This window comes from Mus pahari, chromosome 5 (genome assembly GCF_900095145.1).
Source record: "Mus pahari chromosome 5, PAHARI_EIJ_v1.1, whole genome shotgun sequence".
Lineage (NCBI taxonomy): Eukaryota > Metazoa > Chordata > Mammalia > Rodentia > Muridae > Mus > Mus pahari.
Window position 1 is genome coordinate 4,121,437 of NC_034594.1, and position 27,841 is coordinate 4,149,277.

General features: G+C 37.2%; 1 protein-coding gene across 27 annotated transcripts in view; it reads right to left on the minus strand.

Moving 5' to 3' along the window:
• Positions 1-27,841, minus strand: part of Rims1 (regulating synaptic membrane exocytosis 1) — a 480,520-nt gene that overhangs the window by 262,860 nt on the left and 189,819 nt on the right. For 26 of the 27 annotated variants that reach the window (XM_029538285.1, XM_029538283.1, XM_029538282.1 and 23 more), the window contains 2 exons: positions 14,071-14,284; positions 11,791-11,802 (listed from right to left, as the gene is read on the minus strand). In XM_029538285.1, the coding sequence (XP_029394145.1) occupies positions 11,791-11,802; positions 14,071-14,284 (226 nt within the window). The remainder of the gene's footprint in view (positions 1-11,790; positions 11,803-14,070; positions 14,285-27,841) is intronic. The other variant, XM_029538265.1, reaches the window with a different exon arrangement.

Here is a 27,841-nt window from a genome sequence, read left to right on the forward strand (position 1 = left end):
TTGCCCCCTTGCTCCCCATTTGCTCCCCCCATTCACTTGGCCATAGCGGACCCCTACTTCTCTACTCTCTACTTCTCTTTGACTTTCTCTGCCTCTGCTACCCTCTTAAATCTCCTCCACATGCCCTACCTAAATAAACTCTGTATATATATATATATATATATATATATATATATATATATATATATCCAAGCAATAAAATTAAAAAAAAACTTAATTGACAGAAGGGGGTATAGGGAGTATTGTTCACCTATTCATACATTCATTCACTCAAAGCTCACGGAGAGCTCATGGTATATGGTGGTGCAGTGGGATCAACACTAAGCAAAGCACCACAAACAAAGAACTAACAAAACTTGATCTTAGTTACCAAGTCACCAGAACAAAATGAAGAGGTTAAAATACACTCAAATAAAATGCATTATTTATTATTTCCACTCAAATCTATTACAAACAGGACAGGCTAGTCTATAATGAGAATGTCTCAGAAAGAATTAAAATAATCTTTTTTGAAAGCCACAGGATTCCAGACAGGTAGCTTCCATTTCCAGTGACATTCTGCCAACTGTTTGATGCACAGAAAATTACTAAACTGTAGCCTTGCTTTTTCATCTGTGCCTGTACAGACCCTTATCGGGACTGACTTGTGTGATAACAGTGTGGAAATATTCCAAGAAGTAAGGCATGTCACAAAGCACCCTGCAGAGTATTTTAACTGATATACTAATTAAATGACAAATACACATACAAATCACCAAGCTGCACGTCTGGGTTGGCATATATCTACTAAGTTGCGCCAAGTTAAACTTTTTTTTTTGCTCATTTTCTCCAGGTATCAAAAAAGCTTATTCTCCCAATGAGAAAATACCCAGAGCTCAGCGGTATGTTGATATACCAAGCTCAGGGGTGTGTTGATATATCAAGCTCAGGGGTGTGTTGATATACCAAGCTCAGGGGTGTGTTGATACACCTCCAAAATTCTTCCTTCTTAAATATTTCAAGATACACTGGAGAAAATTAACTGCAAGACTTCACTGATGTTTGAAATAGTAATATTTCATATGATAATAGCAATATTTTATGAGATTTTTATAAAATAAATTATTTTGCTTGTGTCTAGGTATTGTGACCTGAAGTGAAGCAAGTGTGTTTCATGAAGCATGTGTTGGTACAACACTTATATCATGACTTCAATTTGTGGATATTTGAATATCTTGTTCATATTTAGCATTTACTTTTCTACTGTAGGTACTTGCACCTAGACGGTTAGTAAATTTTATCAATGTGCCAATCATTCTATTAAGCCAGGAAATGTTAAAAAGTCAGGAGGAGAGATGGGCACAGTGGCTCACAACTGTATTTACTGCGATTGGAGATGAAAGCAAGCTCAGGAGTTCACAGACAGTCTGGACTAGAAGTTGAGGTCAGCATGGGATATATGAGAGCCTGTCTCAAAAATAAGACACAAAGAAAGAATACTTCATTTGATTGTATATAAGATAAAAAATAATTTTAAAAATATTCTATAAACAGGTGTTTGTAGTTGTTTTTGTTGATCATACAAACATTTTTAATTTTTCTTCTAGAATGTTATTATTAAAACTCAGTTCCTAGGTATTATTAAATTAGCAAAGATATTGACATTTATTTTAAAGTCAGACATTACATTATTTATTGCAATTTTCCAAATTGTCAAAATTTCAGAACTAAATTCCAACTTAGAAAATTTGGTATTTTAATCTTCAAACAGCTTGAAAACAACAAAAGAACAAACAAAATATATATATACAGTCAATGTTGGTGGTATCATTAAAAAGGTATGCAATGGAAAAAATACTTGCAACACCTAATGTTTCAAATTTCAAGGGTGGAACACTAATGAAAATGTTATTTTTTAGAGACTGTTTTGCTTTTTGTTTTTGTCTTTGCGATATTGGAACAAATGGTTCCCAAGGAACACCAATACTGGATCGGAAGTATTTTGGATGAACTTTCAGGAAAAACAAACAAACAAACAAACAAAATTGTGAGTATTCTGAAAGGGTTTTTTTTTTAATGTACATAGGCCAACTGATATCCAAAAAAATTGCTTCCCGGAGACACAGAACTCCTTGTGCAAAAATCAGTGTTGATACTTTGAAGTAAAAAATGAAGATGAAGAAGAAAAAAAAAAGATGGGAAAGATGGGCAAAGGAAACTCAGCAGTACTAACCTTACCCTAACCCTAACCCTAACCCTAACCCTAACCCTAACCCTAACNCCTAACCCTAACCCTAACCCTAACCCTAACCCTAACCCTAACCCTAACCCTAAGCCTAAGCCTAACCCTAACCCTAACCCTAACCCCCTAACCCTAACCCTAACCCTAACCCTAACCTCACCATAACTCTAACCCTAACCCTAACCCTAACCCTAACCCTAACCTCACCATAACTCTAACCCTAACCCTAACCCTAACCCTAACCTTACCCTAACTCTAACCCTAACCCTAACCCTAACCCTAACCTCACCATAACTCTAACCCTAACCCTAACCCTAACCCTAACCTTACCCTAACTCTAACCCTAACTCTAATCTTAACACTAACCCCTAACCTTAACCCTAACCCTTAAATCTAACCCTAACCATAACTATAACCATAATGAACCTAACCCCAACCAGAACTTCTAAGCGTAACACTAACGCCTAACTATAACCCTAACCCTTACCCTAACCCTAACCCTTACCCTAATCTTAATTCTAACACTAACCCTAACCTTAACACTAAACACCTATCCCTAACACCTAACTATAACCACAACACCTAATCCCAATCCTAACATGGAACCCTAACCCTAACCCTAACCCTAACCCTAACCCTAACCCTAACCCTAACCCTAACCCCTAACCATATCCTAACACTAACCCCTAACCCTAACCCATGAGAATGCCAAGAGGACCTGCAATGGCTAACAAGGGAATCACCACAGCTGAGGGCAAAATGCAAAAATGTTGAGCATTGAGAAACCATTAGTTTTCACTTTGTTCAGCTCTTCTCTTAACAGGAAGTTGGACAAATTTAGAAAAAAAAAAAGACTCAAAAATATTTTGTTTTATTTTTGTTTTGTCTTCTTTTTGTAAAAAGATTAGACTTGACATAGAGACCCAGATGCACTGGTTATAAAATTTCTTAATTTATTTTAGGCATCCTAGTACTTTTTCTATATAATATTTAATAACCCATCTTAATATTCTGACTTTCATGCAATCAAACATTGAAAACAAACAAAAGATAGAAAACAAAGAAAGAAAAAATGACTGGAAATGAATAGGGAAAATTAAAAATATATACTTGCTAACCACTAAGAAAGGTACACAGTGTTTTGATTTCTCCACCTCCAGAAGAATATGGATAGACAGCTCTTGAAAAAAATGGAGACACAGTCTCCTGGCATAATACAAATGAGAGGCCACTTCAGCTGATAGCATTTATATATTACCTAAAAAAGATTAGTAGTGTCAAGAAGAGTAGTCTAATAAGTATTAGTGATAATAACACTTATCACATATAAAATTCATTTAATTTCCATTTAATACCACTGACCCTGCAATAAAATGTAGCTACATATGGTGTGTCAAATGACGTATTCATCATGAAGTGCAAACCTGCCAAGGTTTCACAACAGTAGAATGTGTTAAATAGTATAAATAGAAAAGATTCAGAAAGCTTTGTGAGACATCCGGAGCATCTCACACAGGGAAAGGCATTGGGGTTGCCTTTTAAGCAGACCTTCATCAGCTGGGAAACAAGAGTCTCTGTGCTAAGTAAAATTAACATTGATGATTTAGGCATCTATAGGAACTGTGAATATCACGAAGAAATGAAATGTATGGATTTAAGAAGACTGTCACTTGAAACACAATAAGACAGTAATAAAAATTAGTAAGATTAAAGATTAAAAGGTCTTAGAGAGTTTGAGTAAATTAAAATTTCTTTGGGGTCCCATGTCCCAGTGATGCCTGGCTTGACCACTTTTATTTACTCACTTGAAGATATTCTTTTTTTTTTTTTTCAAATATATGCTGCATGCCTTTTCCTTATATATGTGAATTGGCTCATATTGATGGTTTGAACTGTACACCAATGACTGCCATGGTTGGTCAGCTTTTATGCAGTTTAAGAGACACATGTTCAATTCCCTAGAATTAACTAAAGACTCACAAAGCATAATGTTTCTCCTTTAACCATGTAATCTTCTGCTATGACACTTTATTGTCACTAAAAGCATTTGACTGATTTTTATGGAGATACATTATTTTACAACCCAGATGCTCTTAATGAAACACACAAAATTATTTCTCTACCATTATAAAGACACAAATGAAAGATTTACAATACTATCGGCTACTGAAGGATTTCTATATACAGAAAGTATTACATACATATATTACACAACAACTAAATAAACTGTCAATGTATACTTCTGTTTAGTAAATCTAGAGTAATAGGATGTTTGAAAGCAAGGCATTATTAACTTCCAAATACCTAACTTCAAGTTAATAGTAATGAGATTCAGAACACATCTCAAATCGTCAAACTATTTTCAAACTGCATAAAATGTAGTATATATTTTGTAAACACGGTCTTGGTATGTCTTAGGAATATCTTCTAAGAGGCCCTAATAAACAGAAATTCAGGGATGATCATGCTCTTACAGACTTAGACCTTGTATGCAAATGGACAAAAGATACATTTGGCATTAAATGGCTTGTATACTCAGCAATGTTAATAAAACAGGCTGTTCAATTATCCAGCACACTAACATGGAGGGAAGAGAAACTAGTAAAAGAGTTTCCAAATGATTATATCTAAATATAGTATTTCCCAAAATTATTATATATCAATTTAGTATTATACTTAATGTCAGTCAAACATATACAACATATACATATGCACCTTTAAGCTGAATTTATTAAAGAATACATTAGTGGACAAAAGAGTTTATGCATTTTCTATAAAATGCAGAACTCAACAATTCATGTTTTAAAAAAATCTTTTGAAAATCCTAGAAAAAATGAATGAATGACAGGGTGAATGGTATCCAGGGAAAAGTCTTTATTCATAATTATCTGCTCGGTTAAGCTTAGTGATGGAATGCAGTTGATTCTTTTTAATAATGAATAACTTTTATACTGCACTGATCAGAAAGCACATTGGTATGCTTAAACAACAAAATCATGTTTACTGAAAAGACAGATAATTTTAAAGGGAAAGTAATTATGTATATGACTCTCATTATAAGAAATGAATCAATAAGGATGAATACAAGGATAGAAGAATTAGCACTGAGCTATGAAAATCTGTTTGAATAGCTTTTACAGAATGGTGATGTAATACATTCAACAGAAATCCATCTGAACATAGTGATTTGGGGAGCATGAAGATAGGCTCTTGCTTGAAGCTCAGGACAGCATCAAACTCCGGTAAAGAGCTTGTTTTAACTCCAACTCCTCCTGCTTGGGTCCCTCAGTGCCAAGGTGACAGTGACCACTAAGGAACCTATTTCCAATGCAGCAAGTATGTCAGCTTTTTAAAAAGCATGGATCCAAGGAATTTTTATCTCTGAAACCTATTCCCAGAATACTGTAACTCTCTGTCAAAGTGAACTATCATTGAAGGTATCAAACTAATATAACTGTGGTAAATAGTTTTATAAAACCATGAAGGAGATGTGATTTCACTTCATACTGAATATAATTAATTTAAAGAAAACGATAAAAGATAAACCATGGGTCTGATAAACAGCTGTCTTTATAGTACCTGTCACACAAGCATAAGACTCGCACCTGAACCCAAACCCTCATAACCATGTCCTACGGAAGCTGAACTTAGCGGATCCTAGGTTTCCTAGCCGGCCAACCTAGAAAAACAGGCAAGATACATGACCCACTAAGAGACTCCATGAAATAGAAGGTGGTTGTCCCTTACAATATTCTCGAGGCTGACCTTTGTCTTCCACATGTAAATATCCCCACCCACCCAGGATCCAATGTTTACATGAGTAAACACACACACACACACACACACACACACACACACACACGGCGGGGGAGGGAGGGAGAGAGGAGCAGGTGCAGGGGGAGGGGCAGAGGAAGAGCAAGAGAGAATAAGAGTGACATAGTGACAAATATTGACTGAACCTAGAAGAGCTGACACCATCTTTCATTGGGAAACAGTCTGGGAACTTCTCAAGAATTTAAACATGGGGTTATCATAAGACCCAGAAATTCTACAACTAGGCATGTAAACATAGGTTTATGCAATATCTGAAGACAAAATTCAGTACATCATTCCAGCATATATACATATGCATACATATCCATATATACACACGTATACATACACACACACATACACACACACATATATATGCATGCTCTGTGGAAACTATTAAGACATCCCTTTTCTTCACAATACAAAATTCTCATTTTCTACAACCTAGTATAGCTCTATTTGTCTTAATATAGAACTTTATAATTTTCTAAAACACATTTTATAACTATTAAAAGATACACCAAGGAAGTGAATGAGATCAAAACCAAGCAAGCCTATAAATTCTCTAATGATTCTGAATATCATCAAACATTTCCAGAACAGCTGTGTTAAGTGTGAACTATTAAAAATTCCTAAAAGAACAAACAATAACCCAAACTGGTGAATTTTTGAATTTTTATTGTATGTGTATGGGTGTTTTGCCTGCATGACTATGCCTGGTGCCTGTAGAGACCAAAAGAGGGAGACATCCCTTGGAACTGTAGTGACAGACAGTTGTGAGCCACTGGGTGGGTGATGGATTTGAATCCAGGTCCTCTGGAAGAGCTGCCATTGCTCTTAACTGCTGAGCCATCTCTGCAGCCTCTAGTGAATCGAAGTCTTAAAACACATTTGTATGAAAGCTAGGCATCTGGAGACAGAAAGCTGGGTCATTCAGTAAAATGCTTACCACATAAACATGAGGACCTAAACAGCCAGTGTGGTGGCTTGTATCTATAATCATTTTACTGATGCACGCACAGGTGGATTCTTTGTACTTTGTTGTCTAGTAACTATAGCACAATCAGGTTGAGTGAGAGACCCTGTATCAAGACGTTGGAACCACATGTTGTGACACTGGTCTTTAATCTCAGCATTAGCATTTGAGAGTGGGCGGTCTCTGTGAGTTCCAGGCCAACCTGGTCTAAAGTTGCAGGCAGCCAGAGTTACACATTGAGACCCTGTCATAAAATGTAGTAAAATGAAGGAGCAAAGAGAAAGACACCTCTGGCTTCCACGTGCACATACAAACACACATGAAATCACAGCTTTCCTGTGTGCAACTTACACATTGTATTCCCTTTAAAGTATGTTCAATAAAACCAGGAAAACACTTGAGAAATCTAACCAACCAACTCGTATAATCTCAGTTCTCTTTTGATATAATCTAAGATTTTTACTTATATATCTCCTGTACATATATTATTTTCCACATAACTCTAAACATATCTAAATAAAGAATATCTTTGTGGGGTGAACTTTTAAGAGAAATGTCAGAAAATTCAGAATTTCTAGAAAATACATGGATCTCAAGAAAATTCTTAAAAATCATATCCTTCAAATGAGTAAAGTCTGTATACTAGAACCCTCTGCCTCGTCACCTCCAGACTAAATACGATCAACTTTGAGAATATTTTTCACAATAATAATAAATATTTAATGCAATCATGCAAATCATTTGTTTAAAATAGTTATAATTTTCTGACTTGGTTGCTTTTAATTCTAGCAAGGGAAAAACTTCAAAGTTGCTTATTTTGTAATTAAAGAATACAGTGCTTTTGTGCATGTATGCATAAGGGTATTTTCTATGCTCTTAACCCAGACACTATTGCAGATCCCAACAAGAACTTACTGACAGGAGCCTGATATAGCTGTCTCCTGAGAGGCTCTGCCAGTGCCTGACCAATACAGAAGTGGATGCTCACAGCCATCCATTAGACAGAGCACAGGGTACCCGATGAAGGAGCTAGAGAAAAGACCCAAGGAGCTGAAGGGGTTTGCAGCCCCCGAGGAGGAACAACAATATGAACTAACCAGTGACCCCAGAGATCCCTGGAACTAAACCACCCGTCACAGAAGACTCAGGGCGTGGGGGAGGGGGGGGGAACTCTTGGCTCTAGCTGCATATGTAGTTGAGGATGGCCTAGTTGGTCATCGGTGGGAGAAGAGGTCCTTGATCCTCTTAAGGTTACATGCCCCAGTATAGCAGAATTCCAGAGCCAGGAAGAGGGAGTGGCTGGGTTGGGGAGGGGGGGGGAGGAGGAGGGGATAGGGGATTTTCAGAGGGGAGACTAGGAAAGGGGATAACATTTGAAATTTAAATAAAGAAAATACCTTAAAAAAAAAAAAAAAAAGAATGAGCCATCCTCCTTGTTTGACATCAGTGGGCCCAAGGGTTCAATGCCCCAGTGTAGGGAGGGGAATGCAAGCATTGGAAGGCAGGAATGGGTGGATGGGTGTTAGCTGCAGGGGGAAGGGGGAGTGGCATAGGGGGCTTTTGGAGAGGGGACCTGGAAAGAGACTAACATTTAAAATATAGATAAAGAAAATATCCAATAAAAAGAAAAAGATGAAAAAAAAAAGAATAAGCCATCCTTTTTGTTGTTGTTGTTTTGTTTTGTTTTTTGTTTTTTTGAGACAGTGTTTCTCTGTGTAGCCCTGGCTGTCCTGGAACTCACTTTGTAGACCAGGCTGGCCTCAATCTCAGAAATCCGCCTGCCTCTGCCTCCCAAGTGCTGGGATTAAAGGCATGTGCCACCACGCCCGGATGAGCCATCCTTTAAATAAGACCTTATGATAAGGCTAACTTAACATGAAATTTTACTGTCCCTTTTCAAGTTAAACCTTGTAATACAAGGTTTTCAAAGAGCAAAAGCACACTTGTTTTTTATCAACATTGCCTCGAATATAATTTTTAAAAATACCAATGAAAATGTAATAGGAAGGAGTATTTAAAAATAGTGACTCCTAAGCATAGCATCTTATTATTTATTGTAATGAATAAATGTATAATTATGTATATTATATATTATATAGAAAGAATTATCATGAATATAGAAAATGATGTTAACATATAAATTTTAAAGGATATTGATCTACTGGTTTCACATTTTGAGAAAAAAACAAAATGGATAGGGTTCTGTTTGCAGAGTAATTTAAATGTTTTTAATAAATATTCTTAACATAAGGCCTGATGCATCTATTTGAAAATAAAATAAACTAAAAATGTAACAAGTTCATTTTGTTTGCTCTATTCATAATTCAACCTTTCTCACTAAAAGACTGATGGAAATGTATAGGAAATGAGGGAATTGATTTAGAGGCTTCATTCTCCAGATTCACCAAGTGTGTGTTATCAAGGGATTGATTTAAATTCTACCCTCTGCCACCAAATGGAGAGAAAAAAAAGATAAAATTAATTTAAACAGGCTATAGGAAATTTCAGAGTATCCCTATATTTTATGGGTGGAGGAGGGTGTTCAACAAGATAAAACACATAATCTTAGTTTTGACAATGAAAGTACGCATGTGTACAAAATCACTTTCTATTATAAGCTATTATACATGCCCACATCAATGTCATTCTGTATGACAGTTCTTTCTTATGAGCAATTCACAGTCTCCTAAGGTATTATTAGATAAGACCTGGGGTAAGGATAATGTTTCAAAACAAAGAAGTTCTAATAGTTCTGGAATAAAAATTATGGTAATTATCATTTAGCTGGACATAATTAATAAAATATAGATAGATACACATTAGACAGCCTTAGGTCTTCTTTAATCATTTAAGCCAATTTATTAGACCATGTCGAATTCAGCATTATCATACTGATGAAGTGTGGTTTAAGGTAAGTTTTAGTCATTATTTCCCACCTTCCTCTTTGTTTTCTCCCATCTCTTCCTCCTCCTCCTGCTTCTCCATCCCCCACCCCCTCTCTCTTTCTCTTTCTCTCTTTCTGCCACTGGTAAAATACTCATGCTCTGGGGGATAAAATAAGGAGTGGGGCTCAGACCCTGGGTTCAATGCCCAATCATTCTGGGTCTTAGGAGACAGCTCAGTAGCTATGAACGTTTTCTGCTCTTCCATAGACTAGAGCTCAGTTTCCAGCACCCACCTCAAGCAGCTCACAACCTCCTCTAACTCCAGCTCCAGGAGGAATCTGGTTTCCTTATGGTTTCCTCAGCACCCCTTGCATATGTGTGCATGCATGCATACAGACAGAAATACACACACTGTCACAAAATTAAACAAATCTGTTTTTAAAATACTGTTATTCTCTTTAACATACCCGAGGACAAAATCTAGTATTACTTAACTTAGACTGGAACATTAATTCACTGAAGTGCTAATTGGATAAAAAGTGTTCAGAGAAATTTTGACTGAGTAGTTTATACACAAGACAATTGGTGTATGCTTTCAACTCGAAGTGAATAAAAATAGTTGAAAGTGATTGTATTTTAAAGCATTCCCATTGCCTAGGTCCTCACTGTTCAGGCAACAGACATAGGAATCCCAGTAAGTTTAAAACAATCTACTGTTTGTCATGGAAAGACGGTCAAAGGTACAATGTACCTAGCCAGGCCATCAGGAATAGCTGGTTTTACCTCGAGTCTGAACAACATTATTATTGCATACTTACCTTTCTGTTATCTGAAGCAATTCAAGTCCACTTTCAAATATGGACTTGTCCTAAATGATGCTATTTATTAAATTGTATGTATAATATTACCCAGTTAATTTGTTTAGTGAGCAGTATCATCTCATTAAACCAATGGTTCCGATACACCTACTGTGAAAACCTACTATGCTGTGTAAACTTTCAACATTGTTTAAGTAGAAAAAGCAATGGCCAGAAATGAGCATGATGTTTGAAAACACAGATTAATATGCAGTTTAGTCAGGCTTGCTCATCATACACTGTTGTATATCATTTGAATCTGAAAGATATTAACAAAGGCAGCTAAAATGATGTATGAAGCCAAAATATTCTTTTTCTCCTTGCCACTTGGGGAGATGAATGATCCCTGAAGATGTTACCATTTACACCAGAGGAAGGTATACAGAGTATACAGTAGAGATGCAGAAGGTAGACACCACTTGAACCCCATTTTCCTAAGTGCAAGAAACCATTGTGGCTCTTAGAGTTGATGAGGGTCAAACGTGATCTCTCATTCCCAAGGAACAACTGTTACACAAAAGAGCTAAGAAAAGGGCAAAATGTGGCTCAGCATGACAATGATGCCATGTGTCGCAGGGAAAAGCAACATCGTTGTGATTTGTCTTATATTTGATTTGAACTTGATCTCTTGTCTGTACCAAGTCTGTATACCTCGTCTCCTCCTGCAGTGAAGTGTTAAGTCTCCAGCTTTTACACCTAAGAGGTACACAGGAGGTACACAGAAGCCCATTAAAATTGACTGTTCCTAAAACAGATGAAATTGTTACCAAAATCCCAAAGCTAAAGGGAAGTTGGCTGGTAATTATACCAAAATCTCTCACTGTTTCCAGGAATTCAGTCTACCCAAACATTGTATACAAATGTAGCATTCTGTCTGGTTCTTAGATGTTTGTCTCTGTTTCATTCTCAAGACTAGAGAAGAGTTCTTCCCAATATAAAACTGCACTGTCGAGTGCTGGGATTAACAGATTCATAAGCAAATTGAGTTTGCACAAATACAGTATATCAAATCAAAGAAAAGAAAGCATGGATTCTAACCACTTTGTCCTCCTTTGGGAAAACATCCAAGGAAGCAGAGCAGGGAGAGAAGAGAGAGAGAAGAGAAACAAGAGTGAGCCATACATTAACAAAGTGATGCCATCACAACAAATACATTTCTTCATTGTGTTAAAACACTTATTGAAAAAGCAAACTCTATACTGAAAGCACACACACAGGTCTTACCATGTGTTACCATGTACTGGATGCAAGAACTGGGCCCCGTTCCTGAGCTTTAGAACTGAGGTTAGTAGGTCTACATTTAAAGCATTCTTTCGTATCAGGTGTCCTGATACATACCTGTAATCCTAGCACTAAGAAATCTGAGGCAGGAATATCTAAACACTGGCATCAATCAATAGCGAGATGCTAGAAATAACAAGCAGTCTTCCAAAAGCAAAAAACTAAGGAAATATTCAGAAAAATGTCAATTCATCACGTTGCCTCTTATTATTGAAAACACTTTATTAAAAGTATATTATGTTGATGCTAATTTTTTAATTAAATTCCAGTGAAAATGGGTAGAGACAAAATTTAGGGAAAAAAATCTACTAATAAAAAGTGTCACAGATAAACAGAAATATGTAAGTATTTTAGGCATGATTTATTCCATAACAATAAAGTAGTATTTATTTATAAGTATTTCCATATTTTATCATAGGAAAAAACAGGTTTATACAACATAGTGATTTTGTGCATAGACAACATTTTAGGCTGGGCTGTCTTTCATTTTATTTCTTTAAATTTCTTTCCAAGTTGGGGTGATTTTACTATAAGAGGAAAGAACTACGAGAGGCTTCAAAGAAAAAAGTATTTCCTGGCTCAATTTCTTTAAACAACCTGAATTTGACCCTAACGACTTCGAGATGCCAGCAGACAACTGTGTGGCACTTGGCCACTTTCAACCCTGTAATGGGAAGCTTATGAGCTTCAACAGCTGCCAGTCCTCAGGCAGCACTAACCTCTCTGCTGGGGAACAATCACTGTCACTGCCAGCGCCTTTCAGACTGGTAAGTGTTGTAAAAGTTTATTCCAAAGTACGTGATTGCAAACATTGATAGCAGGAAGATGGATTGATAAATACATCTTGTGGACTCTACAAGTGATGTTGGTGTAAATTATTTTTATCCAATTCTCATAACAAGTACAAATGGATAATCACTACTCTTGGTCTTAGTTAAAGACACTCTTGTTAAGAGACAACACAAGTCTTATATTGAAGTATAAAATATACTTTTTATACTCTGTGTTGTAATTCCCCCTGGAAGAGAGTCTAGAATATCCTACTACAATTCAGATGACCAACTAACACCCAGTCAAATGGAAAGTTTGTTCTCAATTTTAACTGATTTTTCCAAATTAGAAGAATTTCAAGAGTGCTTAAAGCTTTACTGGTTTAAAATAAGTTTATATCATATTCTACACATAGTTAGATAACATGATAAGTTCTTGGGATAACTACAGGGGAATTTTTAAGGCAGTGACAATCACAACTGATCAATATTGTACTACAGATCTCAACCAAAAAATTAATTTGGATTTCTCTGCAAACAATTCTACTGTTGCAACACAGGAAATGTGAGATTATAAATGTATTATATTGCATTACACTGTGAATTCAATATGAATTGAATACAATATGAATTGTAGAATATGTATGAAACATATTCTACAGTAGATATTTGTTAATATTGGTCTTGAATGGTCCTGGGTACTGTTACATTAGAATTTTTTTTTATTTAGAACCTTAAGCATAAAATATTTGTGCTAACTTAAAATGATGGTACAGGAGAAGACCGTGGTCTTACTTCAGTAAAATTATGAAACAGCTTCAGGTAGGAATACATCTCATAACACCAACATTTAAAAACAGGTTTATTTCGTATGTTCCTTAAATACTTGACTACTTCTTACAAAAAGTGTGTTGACAAGTATAAACTTGTCAGTATTTTTTTAGCTTGATAGTAACTCTGAAATTATAATCCTTAGTGATACTAAGTTTACATTTATTTCAAAAATAAATGCTTTAGACAGGTCTGCTTTTGGCTTGAAATGGGAATCATTTATAAAGTTCCACACATATGAAAAGTATCTCATTCAGTGCTATATTTACACTATCCCACTGGCTTGCATCTTATAAAAACTCAAAACGCAGAAGGATGTGTTTCTGTGCATATTACATGCATGCCTCAGCCTCAGATTGTACATGTATTTACATGCTTGCAAATGTGGTAGCTTTGCTCAGCTCCTGGGCCCCTGCTGCGTTCACAGGACACTTACATTGTTCGATCGCAGAGACACTCGGCCTCCACAGCGTGCACAGAACTTGGTGCGACAATAGGAGCAGAGATGGCCACATCCATCAGCAAACTTTGTCTTGTGACAGATTCCACACGTCGGGGCATCATCTTTGTGCTCGCCCTGGTAACGCCTGGCTTCCTCTCCGATTTTTCTCACTTGTTCCTTGTAGCTTTCAAACTGTTGATGCAATCTCCTGGGCAAAAGAGATGAGAGAGAAAACTAAGTAAATGAAGGAAGACAAACAAACTCAAGTATTCCTAAAGAAAATGAAACTTGAGCTGTTTGAGGAAAAGCAGCATGTGCAAATCTACTTTCCCCATTAAGCTGAAAACATAAGCAATCTGTCCTGTTATACACATACCCTGATCTTCCTGGTCAAGAGCCTCTACTTTTACAACTTCTAGGGCTGAATCAACCACAGCTGCTAAGGCAAGACCTTCCCCATAAGAACACTTACTGTAAGATTCAAATACCCACAAGTCATCAGTTCAAGTCCTTTAATCTTAAACTGCTATAAATAGAGCAGCTATTGGAACAAAACACTGACCTAGGATTTCTCACACTGTCAATGAAAACAGAGAATGTTGCATTAAGCCCAGGCAACAGTCTTTGGCTGTCTGTCTCACCAGGAGAAAATCCTGGGAAATAGCTGACTAAATTCACCCACTGTGTATGAACTAGTGGGTCGCCATGAGTGTTCCCTAAAACACAAAATGCAAAGATGCCATTGTTAATTCTGACATTTTATGCTATGCTCCACATAGGGTAGCTGCTGAGGGCTGTGTTCTCCAAACACAGAAGGTGGCGAGTCAGGCCCATATTCCGCAGGGCCTCAGAGCTGGGGTCTGGTTATGTTATGTGTGGTTTTGCTTGTTTGTTTGTTGGGTTTGGGTTTGGGTTTGGGTTTGGGTTTGGGTTTGGGTTTGGGTTTGGGTTTGGGTTTGGGTTTGGGTGTGGGTTTGGGTTTGGGTGTGGGTTTTTAACCTCTAATAGCTCCTGAGCAGAACTTAAATTCTTACTTTCTTCTTTACCATTGGTCCTTTTTCTATTTAACTCATACTTAAAGCAAAAGTGTGTAAGCTCACATACAACACAGTGAAATACTTAACATGATCTCCAACTGGAAGGCATGACGATTCTACTTTATCAAAGAATGATGTAGTGCCATTTTATTTAATGAATGTGCAAATACTAGTTCATCGAATTGTTTGATATATTAACTATTTTATGTTATAAGTAAGGTCCTAACTGTTGGAGCCACTAAATCAAATCTACTCAGAAATCAAGTGTGCTTCATAAGTCAAGCTAAGGAAGGGTTTTCTTATAAATTTATTCTATAATATAGCAAACTATTTAGCATGGGTGTCAGTAAACTTTTCAGTAAAAGGTCAGACGATAACTATCAGACGATATTTTATCCTTCATGAGCCATATAGCATTTGTTGTAAGTACTCACCCCCACTGTTCTGACGGGAAAGTGGCCACAGGTAATATGCAAATGAATGAGTGCGAATACATTTAATAAAAATTTTATTTATGAAAAGAGAGACAGTAGGCTTGAGTTGCCTAATGGGTCAGTCTGCTTGTTCTTCATTAGGATCTGTTTTAGGGTAAGGTAACAAAGGGTTCAAAACGAAATCCTCTTGGGATTTTTCAAATATACACTTGGGAATTTTATACATGTTGTTAGGCCCAGACCAAAGGGCCTTCATCTAGTGGTTTTAGCATTTTGTTCTGCTTGTAGCCTACCTATATATGGTTCTTGAGATTGAACCCAGGGTCTTGTGCATACCAAGAACATACTCTAGAACTAAAGTACACAGTCAGTCCTCAAAGGAAATCATTGTACAACGTGTAATATATGAAGCTCTGGCTGCTGAGGTCAAAACCCCTTCCTACTGCAATCTCATGGGTTCTATTTGTTCACTCATAACTCACGTCATATTTCTTGCTAAATTTTATATTTAGTTTGTACTATTTCTATATTTTTCCTCTGTTATTTCTATTTACTATTTCTGTACATGACACCAATCTTCAACTAAAAAGTATAACGGGTGGGTGTACAACTCAGCAAATAATGGAGTTGCACCTTCTTGATAAAAGTCAATATTCATTTTATATATGCACGTGTACATATTTAAACATACAGTTGTAAATACCACAGCCCATTCTGTGGGAAAACGTGCAATTTCCAAGTGAGTTCATAGAAAAGAAAAAAAAATCTGAAAAAAAAAATCCTCACCCACTCCCATAAAACAGTAAAGGTGCTGGTTAAAATGCTCTGAACTTGAAATGTATGTTAGAGCAGGAAACAAAGTGAGCAAAATCCACAAAGAATAAAATGAAATAGAAACATTATTTGAGAAAGCAGCATAATTCCAATGCAGACATCTGTCTAGGAAAGGGCACTGGGGCTCTGTGACCAAGAACTTCAGTTTTTGTTATGCAGTGAAAGTAACTGCTTTAGGTAGGCAGCCAAGGAAAACATTTGAAAGAAAATGTATGATAGCCTACTTAGTTGTGGAAAAATAACGAAACTCAAAAAAGTCAATAGTAAAGATTTAAGTTTATTATGAAAGCAGGAAGATACAGAGAAGGAATGATTAGTAACTACAGGAGAGATAATGTACTGATTAAGAATCCTAAGTAGAATGCAGTGCATCTAATGACACTGATGTACGCAATAGAACTGACCGTCCACTAAACTGGTTTTTATAAGAAATACATACTTAAAATTTCAATAATCTTGTGACATTCTCATCCTACTGACAGGAACACTAACTTCTGTTTGGGATCTCCTTTCACTTTCTACATTGACATGCATTCTACAATCACCTTCTTAAGATCTCTTGAGCTCACGTGAAAGGTGACAATAAATGTAGATTCAACCTGCAAATTAAAGTATTTCTGGATTCATGAAAGTGAGGATTAGCAAGTGATGTAAGCCTTTGGTGAAAGTCGGCTGGAACATATGAACAGAACCCGACCAAACAATGCAACCCTATAGTGTTGAACTCATTCCAGGAAACTTGATTCTCAATGACATCCTCATCACCTCTGCCAATTACTCATTCTTCAGTAGACTTTCATTGGCAGAGATTTCATTGAGTAGACCCTCGCTCCTCTACAGCATTCATCTGCAAACTCTCCTTACCAGGTGACTACAAGACAGCTTTCTTTGCAAATCTACTACTCTGCCTTGATGATTCTGGAGACCTCAGGGTCCGCTTTTGCTAAATACTTCTACTGTGAGTTGTCTTAGCCATGGAAGGTAAGCAAATATCCGTAGATAACTCATTAGTAGGAACACAAGTGTCTCGCTGGTAAGATGAGGTTTTTCCATCGCTGTGTGGTGTGAAGGCCTCTACAGTCTTATTTTCTCTGCCGGAGATGTCAGAGTGTTCCAAAGAAGAGAGTCACCAGGGCACAGTGTCTTTTCAGAGAGTGGATACATAAATAACCTGGATAGCTCTTTTCTGATCCCCCTTCCCCCCCAAAAAAAATCTCAGGAGACCATGCAGATATGCAATATTTCTTCTTTTTGGAGTCCTCCTGTTCATTGGCCCTAGGTGGACTGCATCCATTTTTACTTATAAGTCTCATAAGTGTTACAGTGATGGCTTCAACAGGACATGCTTATAGAAGTGTAAACATCCGAGAAGAAAGTAGAGCGAGAAATTCTTACTCCTTCAAATTCATTTCATTCTTTTGGCATTTCTCCCTTAGGGTGCAGAAAATCCCTTCTTCAGTACTGAAAGACACGACAACTTGGGTACTCATCGAGTACACCAGCTGCCTTTCTAGCATGACCCTTCATTGTGTGACAGATAATATCAAAGGAAAGCAAGAAAGACAGAAGGAAAGGAGAGAGGGATGCACAGATATGAGATGGAAGACATAATTTATTACACCCATGCCCTCAAAACTGCCCCATAACCTGTAATACTCTAATAAGCTCTTCTCTTAAAACAACCTTAATGACCTTCCTCAATTCAAATGCCTCTTACAATGTTCTCATATGTTTTGGTGTCAAGACCCAGTCTTCAAAATGAAATAGACTTCTGGGACCAAAATGCTGGTAGTAAAACCATTAACAGCACACATATTTTTTACATCTGATGCTTTAATACTTAAATCCATTTTAATATGTGACAATATTCTACCATGAATAACAGGTAAAATACACACTATTATATATATATATATATATATATATATATATATATATATATATAACATTAAATGAGCCAGAAACTGTAAAATCATCTGCAAAACTTATTTATAGTGTTTAATGTTGAAATTGACATTGTTATTGATTAGCAAGGCTGGCAGAATCACAGATTTCAACTATATATACACAAAAATAACTGTTATCATGATATTGGCATCAATCTGTCACTATCCCTCTATATAATATCAGTGTGTCATTGCAGTAGCTGTGAATTCAATCTAAGGACTCCATGATTCTGTGATGGCAAGGTCAGTTCAGTGAGCAACGATACATACCATAGTAAGGCTGTCAACAGTTGATAAGACTGCAGTTCAGAGAAAGCTTTGGAATTGTCACAGGTTCTCAGGAACTCACTTCTCTGTTACATTGTCTGTCCTCCTCTTTCTCAAAGTAGTCACAAGCTAGAACACATCTCCATCTTTTTCATGCCCTGCCTTTCCAAAGTCTAGGCGCACGCAGCTGGGTTAGGTAGGAGGAGGAGGAGAGAGTTACTTCTCCAAGTCCAGGTGGCAGAGTTTGAAGGAAACCCATATCTTGCTCCAAGATAAAAGGAGGAATGGGACCTGGCAGAGTTTGCATGTGGCATTCAAAGAGATTGCAGTCGGGGGTGAGAGCCAAATGGTGGGTGAAAACAATAGGCATGGCCTCTGATTCTCTCTCAACCACAGGGGAAAACACACAGATAGACATTACTGTGTTTCCCTTTACCATATTGGTAAATGGACAGCATCAAGATATGATGAATTTAAAGATATAGAAATTAAAGGCAAGAGAGATCTTCTAGGACTCTTACACTAATTAAGAGTTCCTAAAAAACAAACAAACAAACAAACAAACAACATGTCAGATGCCCAACAGGTGAGGTGTGGCAAGGATTAGAAGACAGCTTTACTTGACTAGTGGTTTTGGAGGTGTGCTATTTATAATGTTTACATCATATTTTTGTTGAAAGTAAATCAAGTTTTTTTTCAAGGATTTTATAGTCTATTTAGAAAATGTACTATCTGTGATATATGTGCTAACAGAATTTCATTTCATTAACATAATAAAAAACTATATTTTAACAATAAACTCTGAACATTGCTGTTATGAAAATAACATATATAATATACATGCTATGTATGTATGTATGTATACATATATGTACTATGTGTGAATAATATCTGATCCTTCTTTCTAACCCCACATGCATGGATTTAAACATGTAGTTTGAAATATTTAATAACTCAGAAATTCACCCATGATGTTATTAAGTAATATTCCCTCACGTATTTCTCTCCAGTTCTGGAGGTCCAACAGGGTTTTGTGTATGTGAGACAATTAATTACATCAATGCCTGGATAATTTCTTTTTAAGCTACTATAGTTCAAAAATTATTTTTCTTCCTGTATCTAAAACCAAGTTGTTTAAATTATATAAATATTGCTTAGTGCAAGTGTCCAGCAGGTGGCACTGCTGGCTTTTATTTTTACATTTCGTTCTCTGTTATTTAAATTATTTTTCTTAAAAACATCTAATGTGTTAGAGAAAATTCGTACAGCCAGCAGGGGTGTCACTTGTCAGGAAAAAAAAATGTGTGTTTAGAGGTGACTGAAAAAGAACAAGAGATATTTATAAAAAACTTGCAATTCCTGCGCCTTTAAAGATTTTCATTCTATGTGCAATTAATACTAACCCATATGTATGCAAACACACAGGCACGCACTCACAAACACACACACACACATACACACACACGCACGTGTACTCATCATGCACATAGATATTATATATAATGGGTTTCGTTGTATATGTTGTGCGGTCCATGTGTTATCATTTTGAGACTTCTTCTTCCACTTAGCACTGTTAAAATGCAGTTCGGCCAATCAGCGTCCCACAGTGCTCTGAAGCACAGTAAGAGAACACTTAGGGAGAGCCGGAGTCTAACGGATGATTAGCTATTAGTGTTTTATTGTCTGTTGCTTTAGCCAAGCATTTATTTTTAATTCCGTTTTCAATTTACCATAGGAGGTCACTCCTGAGGAACCACTAAATGGAGCTATCTCAGGACATGGAGCCTCGATTGCAAGCCTTTAAAGTGTGGATCCTCTCGCTTTCCCTAGGATTTGTGCGCCAGAATACAGTGAGCCTTGTCCGGTTTCCATGATAGTTCTTCGAAACACTACTGGTTACGGCACAATGTCAACTGCAGAAGTAATAGCGCGCTGCAACTGAAAACGGGCCCCAAGGTGAACCGCTTAAAACTTTGAGAAACAGGTTTTCTGATTTCTCAAAAGTACAACTCACGAGAAGAAAACCGGCTTAAACAAGGAGAAACCATCACACGAGGAATTTATAAGGAAGAAGTTTTGAATATAAATGGTGTTAAATGTTAATAAACTAATCGGGGGCTGGGGTGATGGCCGGGTGTTTAAGCGTGGTTACTGCTCTTACGGAGGATCCACCAGTACCATTCGGCAGTTCACAAATACCTGTAACTGTACTTTCAAACGATCTGATGTTCCATTCTAAAACAAGGTAAGCCTACAAGTCACTTACATATATGCAGGTAAAACACACACATCATTAATAATAGTAAATGCGCTGATGGCACCTTCTGTATTATAGACATATCAAATGACAGGCAAGCTCCAGGTACTGGCACCTCAGTCAATGATGGTGATCAAGACCAAGTGTTAAGTAAACCATTCATGTCTACATGCATGGCCCAGCACAAAATAAATCTTGTCTTTGCTGAAGTCTTGACCAATTGTAGATCAAATCTACCTCATCTATTTCTCAGCTTCATGAACATAAAGACTTATTTAAACCTATTTAACATTTTCTCCATATATGGGCTTCAATAATAATAATGACCAGGCAGAATCATTGGGAAGTTAGTTGAGATAATGAATGTTAAGTGTAGAGCACGATGTCCAGGACAAGGGAGAGCTCAGTACATATGAGCTATTTTATGCATGCACATGGATAATACATCAGGGAAGACAGCACTCTGCTTTTAAGTTTCTGAAAACACTTAGCTAATAACTTTGGGAGGCACCTATGACTGGCAGAGTTTCTTGAGATATGAGTATCAGCATGAGCGACTTGAATAACTGATCAATAGACCACCAGTAAGGCCAAAGAGGACTTTTCTTCAGAGGAAAGTCAGTCTGAAAGAGAAACCCATGGGATTAAATCCCCCTGATGAAAGCCTGGGGGATTCAGCCACCGAGAGAAATCATATGCATTTTCTGAAAGCTTTCCTAGGTTTTTTTTTTTTTTTGTATGCTCATTGCTTCTTCATAATTTCTGAAGAAGAAGAGGAAGAGGAGGGAGAGGAGGAGGAACAAGAAATAAAAAGTATAAAGATCTAGTACTTTTTAATGTATTATCAATTGGTTTATTTGGACTTAAAAATACAAAGTACCCCCATCACAATTGCTCCATGTACTGCTAATTTAATCGATGGGTGTGTCCAAGAGATGATCAATGCAAAGTGTAAGGTAACCAGTTCGTGGCTGTATTTTCTATGGGGAAAGTGCAGGATAAACCTTGCCTTCTAAAAAAATCCATACTGATCAACAATATTTAGAAAACTGCCAGTATACCAAACACTTGCTGCCTTTCCTTTTAGTAAATTTATACACTTGGAGTCCATCCTTCCTCTTAGAGAGCTGAACTAACTTTTTCACGTTTTCTTCTTTTCCAGGACTAAAACACTGTGGTTACAAGAACCTTTGGGGGATATTTTGAGAAGTAATAGCTACTTTTCTTTTTATACTTTCCCAGGATAATTATTTTAAAATAGGAGTGGTCTTGTAAAGCTCTCTATGTTCCATTGATTCTCAGGAGCCACAGACTAAAGTACAAACTGTGGTGGTTTTATCTCAGGGTGTCTGATGAACTTGCTTTTTCCAAGGCACCTTTCTCTCCTGGTCAAGTTCCTATTTGCGTATTCCAACTGCCCAGCTCTTGTTCAGTTTTCTACACCATTCCAAGCTGGACTGGTCAGAGGTTATGCCTTACCTTGTTATTCTTTAGTGGGTGGATGATGAAGCTGGAGCTATCTCATTTTGAACATAGAAAGAAAAATGTATTACCTCTGTCTTACTCCAAAGACGTGACTACATAAGACTTTAAGACATTACCACAGCCAGTGGTGGCACACACCTTTAACCCCATCACTTGGGAGGCAAAGGAAGGATGGACTCTGAGTTCAAGGCCAGCCTAGACTACAGAGTGAGTTCCACAACAGTCAGAGCTACATAGAGACAGCCTCTCTTGAAAAAAATAAAACAAAAAAACATCACTACTTCATCTGTAAAATGTTCATCATATCCCTGCCAACTTTGGGGGTTGCAATAAGAGGTAAAATACCTGATAAACACAAGGAATTTACAGAGGCATTGAGCAATTACTAACCCCTCCACCGGATACTCATCGCTATATAATACATGGAAGAAATAATGAACATAAAATCATAGCCTATATTTTTGTCTCATTCTAGTAGCATGTTAATAGATTGAAATATATAAATAAAAGGAAGAACTATGAAATAAACGATCCAAATTGAGTCAGAAACTTAAAAGCTGCCTTTTCAAATATCCTGCTTTTGAAACTTAAATTAAATATCAGAGAAATAAGAAACTTATTCTTAAAAAGGCTTCCTCTTTTTCATTTTTAAAAGCAGAGAAATTCAAGCCTCCTGAATTTCCCTTGCAGTGTACTGTGTCAGTCAGTAAATCATAGGTACAGTGTCTTCTCAGGCCTTCTGGAGTGCATTTCAAGACAAGTGACAAGATGTAATTCCCTTCCCATTATATTTGCTAATGATGACATCTGTTTTCATCCTTTAATTAAGACGTACTGTTAATATGCATGTAAGACCAGCTATCATCTAAATAATGGAACAAGTGTTGTAAATAACAAGTTATTATACACCCATAAAAGGAAATGATAAATCAAGTATTTGAAATTATACTACAAACACCAAAGCTAAATTCCCAAAGAATAATATAACTTTTAATTTCCTCATATGTGTATATAATTTAGACCTGTCCCTTGTGACCTACCACCTGTACCCCTCCTTAATCAACTCCAGACAACCTCTTCCAGCCTTCCAGCCATAACCAGGAATAATTAGTCTATTTTTAAATCTTACCACCTTATGTTATATTTAGACACTAACAATGTGTCATATCCAGCTTTTATTAATAACATAAGGCTGAAAATATTCCATTTCTACTTTTTCATGCTATGACATTGTATTTTTAATATCAAATTTACTTTGAATGGGTACTGTTTTTAGTTCAGTAGAATATGTCAACAACTCTGGACAGAAAAGTGTGTTGTCTGTTGCTGTAATGATCCAATTACAGGAAGCATGATCAAATTCTCAATCAACAAAGTAATTAATTTTGCAGCAGTTAGTCAAAAAGAAATGTTGCTGGATTTTATTTATAAGCAATATCCAATTCAACGGAGCTCCTGCTCATTTCAAGTACTTAATAATTGCTCACTGTCAGACTAGCCTTAAAACATGGGTTCCATCCAACTTTCTTGTACAAAAAGCCCCATAGAACAGTCAACCAATAAATATCAGAAATTGAATAGAATTGAAAGCAATTAAGTACAGCGGCATAGGAACATACTCTGACAAGGAGAGATTTCCTCATTCTTCATCTTCTAAGGCTTTAATGACCTTTGATGCTTGTAGAAGGAAATAAAGCAGCCTATTGAAGACCGTCTAAAGTGTAAAGACCACAGCTCAATAGCAGCGAGATCTCTGACGACCGGGCAAGTGTATTGCTTCTATAGGGATACTTGTTAAAGCATGAAGGGAGTAGCTAGGAGAGACGACATTAAACTGCTGACATTTGAGCCAAGACTCGAGGAAGGCAAGGAAGCCAGTAATAAAGGGTGTCTCCGCAAAAAGGATAGGCAGAGTGATGGCTGATGTGGGAGCTTGAGTGTAGGAGTAGCCACACCTGAGGGAAGAAGAGAGGTTGGGGATAGAAGTCTTATAGCACACCACAAGTGCTGTCCCTTAGAGTGGGTGAGCAGGAAGTATCTGAATGTAAACATTTCATGAGTGGGCTTCTATATCCATATGTTTATTGGATTCTAGTAGTTTTGTAGTATTTATTTTTATGCATTTGTTTATCTGTTTGTTTGTTAAAATGAAAATTAAATAATACTTTTTTCTATCCCTTTCCTCCCCTCACCCCTCCTAATATACTTTCCCCCTGCTTTCTCTCAAATATATAGCTTCTTTTCTTTGTCATTTTACACACACACACACACACACACACACACACACACACACACACACAATCTGCTCAATCTATATAATGTTATTTGTATGTGTGATTTCAGAGATAATCACTGGTATTGGATAACCAACTTGGGGTGGTGGTCTCATCACCGGGGAAGTCTAGTTCTCCTGTTCTTCCTTATTATTCCTTAATAGCTTGTGTTCGTTTGTTTGTTTGTCTGTTTTTGTCTTTGGTTTTATGGCTAGTAAGGTCATGAATCTTAGAGAAAAACCTATGACCAACACTTTACTAAACCAATATAATTCTTACTTTTTCTTATACCCACAGATAAGTATATCTCTCATTCATTATCAGTTATTTTTCCTTTGCAAAAGATGCAGGCAATTACCAAAAAGGAAAGAAAGAAAGAAAGAAAGAAAGAAAGAAAGAAAGAAAGAAAGAAAGAAAGAAAGAAAGAAAGAAAGAAAGGAAGGAAGAAAGAAAGAAGAAAAGGAAAAAAAAAAAAAGAATACAACCGATCAAAATGCTGTGAGATAAAGGCTCCTAGAAGTGTCAGAGAAGCCACACCCATGAAGTCTCAACAACATGGCTGCCTAGAGAAGACCAAAATGAGGATGCTATAAATAAGCATGCTAGCATGGGAGGGAGTTGCATGGCTCAGAGGGGACAGGAATGAAGGTATAGATGCAGTCATGTGGCCTCGGAGCATCTGGCTTGGAAATGATGTAAGTGTGACTTACGTCACTCAGCTATTCTTTGTCCCCTCGGCTTGCTTTGGATCTTACACTGCCATTACAGACAGGCAAACTGTCATGTGCATGACTATCATTGGCTTTTGAGGCTTGGTTCTCAGGTTGCATTTCCCATTTGGTAAAGTGCTTCCTTCTTCAGCATCCAAACAAGGATCATGTGTTGTACCCACCAAGGCATTGTCAGGCTCCATGACACAGACTATCGTCTCTATCAGATGGGAACACAGAAGGTGATATCGTCTCCTTTCACGGTAAAACAGACCCAAGTGCAGTTGAAGTACCCACTTGGCACCTAGGACACTCTGAAAGCGTCGCAATGGCCACCGCAGGAAGGTACACTGGGATCACTAAAATTCAAGGTGCTTCATTAATTTAGAAGTGCTAGGTTCATACTAAGAAGACACCACAACACACACCAATCCCACATGTAAGAGCCTTATAGAGATATTGTTCCTACCAATGCCAATTCCAGTGGACACAACCTTTAAATCCATGATCCAATCAAAGTATGCATGGTAGTTCTCAGAATGAAGATTCTATGGGAAAACACAAGAATGTGTTTCGTAATTCTGTACGGCAGTTTTGAAATGAGTGCTGAATCCAGGAAACAGAGCATCCTGAGTTTGAGGATTTTTTTTCTGCATAAGCTATTTTTTCTTTTTGTGTTGTAATAGGTTATTTCTTCCCTTAGGTAGTCACACAAATTGAAATTGTGATGTTCTGATGAAGCCAACCCTCAAATACATTAAATGCCCTGGGAAGTGCAGTACTTGCTCATGTGTGCCTATGTGCCTCTGTGTGTACATACATATGTATATGTGAGTCTATATGCTGTGTGAGAGGGTAAGTATGTAAGTCTATGCACATTCATGTATATATATGAATGTGTGTGAGTATATGTGTGCACGTATATGTAAGAGGTATATGTGCATGTGTGTATGTATATGTGTGAGTATATATATGTGCATGTGTATACATGTATACTGTGAACATGTATATGTATGTGTATGTATGAACTTATATGTATATGTATGTGCGAGTATATGTGCATGCCTGTGTATGCATATGTGAATAAGTATATGTGCATGTATATATATGTATATATGTATATGTGTGTGTGTGAGTATATGTGTGTGAATGTATATGAGTATACAGGTATACATGCATGTATGTGTGCATGAGTATATGTGCATGTTTGTATGTATATATGTGTGGGTATATGTGAATATGTATGTATGTGTATATGAGTATATGTCCATGTGTGTGCATGTATGTAGGTATATGAATGTGAATGTGTGTATGTAGGTATATGAATGTGAATGTGAATGTGTGTGTGTGTGTGTGTGTGTGTGTACTTTGATTCACTTTATTGCAGAGCTTTGGACGTTGATCTTAATGTCCTTTTTCATCACTTGGTACTATAAATGCACAGGTGGAAGGAGTGAGAAGCTGTCTGATACTGAGGAGACGCTCCTACAATGAACACAGCCCACTTCTCTTCTGTATTGCATTTGTTTGTCTAGTTTAATTTTGTTTCTGTCTCCCTTACATTTAGAAGCAAGTTCTCATCTAACGTATGAAGCAGGTAGTTGACTTCAAGGCCTGGGATGGCAACCTGTCTCAACTCTCTTGTCTATAGAAATGCTGGCCTGTCTGAGCAAATAACTTCTATGTCTTCTAAGGGGAGCCAAGGGCTAGGATGGTGGCATCAGAGACTGGCAGACCCAAACATAGTGAGTATTGGGCAGCACTGCTTCAGCTACGGGCAGCACTGTAAACCAGGCAGGCAGCCTTGCCAACTTAGCAAGAAAATCTTTTCATGATAAAAGGTGGGTCTGTGATAGGGATGAGAGATGCAGTACCAGGCACTGGGTATATGAAGAAAGAGAGGGAAGAAAAACAGTTTCTGTGTAGCTCCATGCAAAGAGAGAGACAACATTTCATATTAATTACTCACAACTAGCCCCTGGTGTGTTCAGTATGTCTCCTGCCTAAAAATAATTTAAATAGCCCAGCTGGGAGCACCTGTGATTGGTCACCATGCGCAACCCCGCTGCTCACCTTTCTAGGTTATCTGTGAGAAGATGTTTTAAAGGCTGCTCTAACTGCATCATCCGAGCATCACCAACTGATCAGATTCCAGGCTTCATTTAGAAGTGCCCTCAGCACTAGGGGAGGGTGCGTGAATTATGATAGCATTCATAAACAGTTCTCCTTCAAAACACGGGTTTCTGATGATGGCTTTAGCTTTGAATGCGTTCATAATAAACAGACTGCTGCAGGCAAAAGGTAAGCTGATAGTGTCTTTTGAAAATTCTGTGTAACTCTGTTATCACCTAAGTGAAGCCACCCTTTCCTTTGCATCTCAGAATGGCTGCCCAGGGGAGAAGTGTTGCTTCAGAGCTCTGTGGTCACCATGCCTTGCATAAGGGCATTCCCACCCAACAAAAGGCAAGGTTTTAACACAGACTGTCAGCAGTTGGGTGGGTACATTGAGAACGTGTTTATTC